At 40.9% G+C, this 5,857-nt stretch overlaps 2 protein-coding genes across 2 annotated transcripts; one reads left to right on the top strand and one right to left on the bottom strand.

The window, feature by feature from the left end:
• Window positions 1–869: 869 nt before the first annotated feature.
• LOC137534529 (uncharacterized) lies at window positions 870–5,050 on the bottom strand. The gene is made up of 3 exons (XM_068256067.1): window positions 4,550–5,050; window positions 3,137–3,299; window positions 870–2,632 (listed from the first exon to the last, which is right to left on the bottom strand). The coding sequence occupies exons 1-3, from the start codon at window positions 4,833–4,835 to the stop codon at window positions 1,819–1,821; spliced, it is 1,263 nt and encodes a 420-aa protein (XP_068112168.1). The 5' UTR covers window positions 4,836–5,050; the 3' UTR covers window positions 870–1,818.
• On the top strand, window positions 878–5,054 carry LOC137534530 (uncharacterized). The gene is made up of 3 exons (XM_068256068.1): window positions 878–1,114; window positions 1,648–1,749; window positions 3,343–5,054. The coding sequence occupies exons 1-3, from the start codon at window positions 927–929 to the stop codon at window positions 4,193–4,195; spliced, it is 1,143 nt and encodes a 380-aa protein (XP_068112169.1). The 5' UTR covers window positions 878–926; the 3' UTR covers window positions 4,196–5,054.
• Window positions 5,055–5,857: the final 803 nt, after the last annotated feature.

Raw genomic sequence — 5,857 nt, 5'->3', positions numbered from 1 at the left:
AAAAATAAAATCTTCAAAAAACACATTAAACTACTTCTCCCGAGTGCGGCGATACCACATGTGTGGCACTCTTTTGCATCCTAACTGCGCTAAGGGGCCCAACGTCCAATGAGCACCTTTAGGCTTTACAGGGGTGCTTACAATTTTGCACCCCCCAAAATGCCAGGACAGTAAATACACCCCACAAATGACCCCATTTTGTTAAGTAGACACTTCAAGGTATTCAGAGAGGGCTATGGTGAGTCCGTGGCAGATTTCATTTTTTTTTTTGTCACAAGTTAGCAGAAATGGATTTTTTTTTTTATTTTATTTTTTTCACAAAAAGTGTCATTTTCCGCTAACTTGTGACAAAAAATAAAATCTTCTATGAACTCACCATGCCTCTCAGTGAATACTTTGGGATGTCTCCTTTCCAAAATGGGGTCATTTGGGGGGTATTTATACTATCCTGGAATTTTAGCACCTCATGAAACATGACAGGTGCTCAGAAAAGGCAGAGATGCTTGAAAATGGGAAAATTCACTTTTGGCACCATAGTTTGTAAACGCTATAACTTTTACCCAATCCAATAAATATACATTGAGGCCTGGTGCACACCAAAAACCGCAAGCAGATCCGCAAAACGCTAGCGTTTTTCTGAACGCTTTGTCTGTTTTTTTAGCTGCGTTTTGCTAGCGTTTTGCGTTTTGCGGTGGCGTTTAGCATGCGTTTTTCTAGCGTTTTGCGTTTTGCGTTTTTTAAGGAAAAAGGTAGAAAGAGTTGAACCAAAGGCTAAAAATTAGATATATTGATGACATGTGGATCAAATGAAGGAATTAAAGTGCAAGTACCAATATAAAAAGGGAGTGCTCCTTCACAGCATTGTGGGTTAGTTGAGGAGAGGTGACATAGTGTTTGAGAGTGAGTTGTTTTTGTGGAGAGAGAAAATGTATCCTGATTTGCTATTACTAATATGTGTAGCAGCATATATGAGACGCAGGCCAAGGACACGGAGATACTGGGTGCATCCCATACTGCAACAGCGGCGCAGGAAGGGTCAATTTTGGACACTCTATCGTGACTTGAGGCAGCATCCAGACAAGTTCTTTGGCTACACCAGAATGTCTGTGGGCAGGTAAGAGTTGTTTTGTTTGTTCTGTACCATTTGGCATTCTTGTTATTTAAATAATGAATGTTGCAGTCATTGCTGAGCCTTATTTAACACTCTGTTGGACTCCAATGTACAAACCAACACACTCAGCAATCATGTATATGCATTAAAAGACTAAGATTACCATTATGCTTGTTCCTGGTGTGTTATGCATACACTGCCTAACACCTATTGCTTTTTTGGACTACCCAGTAACTACTATAGTATATAAGCATACATCATTTTTGAACAATAACCTAAGGTAATAACCCCACGTAACACACATTTATACCTATACCAATATCATGCACCTATGAACAGCAGAAACTCAGTAAAGACACTTGTTGTGGCCAGCGACATTATTTTATTTGTTTTTGGTAGTGGTTGCCCAAATAATTCTTTAGGCCATGTTGTCATGAAGGTATTTTTGCAAACATAGAATGTATATGTTCAAAAAAGAATGCTTTTATATCACAAACATCATCAACAAATTACATATACATCTGTATTTTTGACAGTTTTGATTGTCTACTGTCCAAATTGAAGGATGCCCTTCAAAGACAAGATACTAATTATCGCCGTGCAATCACTCCAACGGAGCGTCTCCTCATAACTTTGAGGTATGTGAAACTAACTTTAAAATATTAACATAAAATATAACGATTTACACTACCTATAAGGCACACTTCCTACTCATGTTGTGCAAGATAATCAGACATGCTTCCAGTGTCATGAATGAAAGCTTGTGTAGCTGATTCTGAAGTAGTTTGTGGCTGGGTCTGAGCTGATAAATCAGTGTACACTGGAGTGTCTGATCTTTGATACCTATTAGCTTGCTCAAAACGCATAGGTCCTGTCATAGGATAATGTGGCTGCTGCCCATATGGCCGGGTTGCCATATGCATAGGTGGGTAACTAGGTGGGTCATACATACGGTGACTCTGGTAAGATGGTTGTGGGTATGAATGATACTGAGGAGTGGCATGAGGCATGTGTTGTTGAGTGACATAGTTGGAGCTATTTTCTTCTGCCTGGCTCTGAGTTTGCAAAAATTTGCCCAGGGTCTCAGATATGGCATGTCTGGCTGCCCATTGCTTATCTGGTGGCACTTTCTGTAACAATGGCACTAAACTTAGCAGATACTGGGTGCATGGCTCTTTTAATTGTTTGATTTCCTCCTCTCGCTTCTCCATATGATCCACAGCCTTTTCAATAGAAGTAATGAGCTTGTGATCATATTCAGCCCTGCTCATACCTCTTGCTATTCTCCTGCCTTGGGTTGATGCCCTCACACCTCTACTAGATCTGTGAGTTGTGCGTGGCCTAGTAGTTAGTGTACTGGGTTGTGTTTGATCAGCAGTTGTTGAGTCACTCTCATCCAGTGTAGCTGTGTCACCATCCTGTGGAGTTAAATCATCCACTTCCAGATCACTGCTAGTGTTGTGGCCTGCATCTATTTCCGCCTCCTCAGGATCAGGATCAGGTGGCAGGCTATCTTCAGTTCTAATGTAAAGAAGAAGAGAAGAATTGAGTACTGGTATAGAGGCCAGTGATGTAAAATAGAAAATGTCATTGATGTACATGTGTAACTGTACAACAATCATAGTTGCCTTTCTCTCCTGCAGAAATGTTGTGAGTATTACTTTAAGGCACAGCCCCTGAGTCATCATGCAGATCACATGTTTGTAGTGAAGTATTAATGTATAATCTACACATGCTTGTTCGTGGTGTGTGATTCAGACACTACTGCAGCCAAATAGATCCACATGAGTGTAAGGCAACTGGTATTTGTCCACAAAATCCTACCAGATTCCTGACAGATAATCGCACTATAAATAGCTTAGTAAACAATCATATTAAGCAAAGGCCTACTGTAAAATGACCTGCAGTGAATCACATTGAGTCTATCACACTCCTGCAATGCATTGTGTGACTTGTATTTATATTACAGCTGTAGCGGATACTTTTTTCAGAAGTGTAATAGGTGTACATTTGCGCCATACTTACTCAGCCGACTCATGATGTTTTCTCATAAATTCCAGAATCCCACAGAATTTATATCTTGTTCTTTGGGAACTGCCACACCCACTTTTAGATTCTTGATATTGTTTCTCCAGCTCCTTTTTATAACTGTCTCGCACAGACTTCCATCTTTTGCGCAGGAGACCAACTTCGAACAAAAAACAAATAAACATTTCTGTATTACTTTTCAGATTTCTGGCAACAGGACATTCATATGCAGCTCTGCATTATCAGTTCCTGATGGGAAGATCTACTATCCGCTACCTGGTTTTGGACACATGCAAACTGATTTGGAAAACACTGCAGCCCGAATTTATGCCACCTCCTGATCTACCTATGTGGGAGGCTAATATTCAGCATTTCTGGGAAAAGCATCAATTCCCTAACTGCCTAGGAGCAGTGGATGGGAAACATGTCCGTATTGTTATGCCTGCAGCCACTGGCAGTGTGTATTACAATTATAAAAAATATTTCTCTCTTGTGCTCATGGCTGTGGTGGATCCGAATTTAAAATTTATATATGTGGATGTGGGTGCTTACGGCAGTTCACATGATTCTGCTGTTTTCCAACACAGCAGATTTGGCTTGAAACTCCTAACTGGCCAAATGACCTTACCAGCACCACGACCCTGGCCTGACAGACAACACCCACCTTACCCATGTGTGTTTGTGGCTGATGAGGCATTTGCTCTATCCGAGCATGTGATGCGGCCTTATGCCCAAAGAGATATGTCTCTGAAAAAAAAAGTGTTTAATCAGCGCCTTACCAAAGCCAGGCAAGTGGTGGAATGTGCTTTTGGCATACTTTCTAACAAATGGCGCATTTTTCATACTGCCCTAAAAATGCAACCACAGTATGCTATTGCAGTTGTGAAGGCCACATGTGTTTTACACAATTATGTAAGAACATTAGATGGCATGCACACAGAGGAGGAGGAGGAGATTCCACCCTGTGCTCTTCAAAATGTTGCCCCTTCTACCTTACGTGGGCCTATTTCTGCCATTCAAATGCGAGATAAACTCGCAGATTACTTTGTGCCATAACCGATAAGTATGTAAATATTACAGGTTGACATTTAATTTGATTACATTATGATCTTTACTTTACTATTAAAAAATAGGTCAACCTCTTTGTATGTGTTAATCTATGATCATGTTCTTTACTGTAATATCACAACCGCATGCAGAATACATGTGCATACATAGACACACATGTACGTGCTGTTCCGATTGAGAGATGCCTATACAGAGACACAGACTGCAAGAGAGACATGTGGTAATGACACTTAGGATTAGCTAATTAACCTTTCAGGGGAGGGGTCTTCACATATTGTCAGCACAGTGCCAAAAGAGTCAACCTAAAAGAGTTAACAACACATGTTTAACAAATACACTCACCTTTTGCTTCTTGAGTCTTTGGTGACAATTTTTCCCATTTTTCACCCAGGAACTCATGGGCAATGTTTCTCCAGATGTCATGCAGCCTTTGATGATCTTTGTGTCCAGGCAATGTCTTGTCATACAGCTCTGGACTATTCTGTATTTTAATTATTAAATTTTCTGTGGTAAACCACGTGCCAGACATCTTGCACAAACCTTCTCTGCAATCCCTCATGCAAAGCAGAACAACAGGAAGTACACTTTGACCTGGAAGAGCAGATTCTGACAAAAAACGCATCTGCATCCGCTTCCAAAAACGCTATACCAAGCGGTTTGACAGGCGGTTTGCGTTTTTCCTATACTTAACATTGAGGCAGAAACGCATCCGCAATCCAAAATCTGCTGCAGCCCGGGAGTATGCGTTTCTGCAAAACGCCTACCGCTCTGGTGTGCACCACCCCATTGAAATGCATTACCCTAGCAGATCCGCACCCGCAAGCAGATCGCAAACCGCAGCGGAAACGCTCCGGTGTGCACTAGGCCTGAATTTTGTTTTTTATCAAAGACATGTAGCAGAATAACTTTCGCGCTGCATGTATACAGAAATTTTACTTTATTTGAAAAATGTCAGCACAGAAAGTTAAAAATAATTTTTTTGCCAAAATTCATGTCTTTTTTGATGAATATAATAAAAAGTGGTAGGTGGTAGGTTGTATGAGCAAGCAATAAACCGTGAAAGCTGCAGTGGTCTGAATGGAGAAAAAGGCTCTGGTCCTTAAATAAACTCCGTAACAAAAATTGCATCCTGTTTTTTATCATCCTACAAGTTCCAAAAGCTATTCTAATGTGTTCTGGCTTACTGCAGCACTTTCTACTATCACAGTCTCTGTAATAAATCAATGTATCTTTCCCCTGTCAGACTTGTCGGCCTGTGTCTGGAAGGCTGCCAAGTTCTTCAGTGTTGTGGTTTTGCTATGAACTCCCCCTTCCAGGCCCCTCTATGCACACTGCCTGTGTATTATTTAGATTAGGGCAGCTTCTCTCTTCTCTCTCATCTTTTACAAGCTGGATAAATCGTCCTCTGAGCTGGCTGGGCTTTCACATACTGAAGAATTACAGACAAGGGCAAAGCTGTTTGCAGGAAGAAACGAGCAGCCTGAAACTTCAGTGCATGAGAACTGCAGGGGGAAAGAAACACACAAATGATCTCTTGAGATTCAAAATGAATTCTGTATACAGCCTGCTTGTGTATGGATATATTTTCTATGTGTGGACATGCTGTACATCAACCTACTTCCTGTTTTGGTGGCCATTTTGTTTGTTTAT

The sequence above is a fragment of the Hyperolius riggenbachi genome, chromosome 10, assembly GCF_040937935.1.
Source record: "Hyperolius riggenbachi isolate aHypRig1 chromosome 10, aHypRig1.pri, whole genome shotgun sequence".
Lineage (NCBI taxonomy): Eukaryota > Metazoa > Chordata > Amphibia > Anura > Hyperoliidae > Hyperolius > Hyperolius riggenbachi.
Note: the sequence above shows the minus strand (reverse complement) of the source record. Positions and strands in the feature narration are given on the sequence as shown.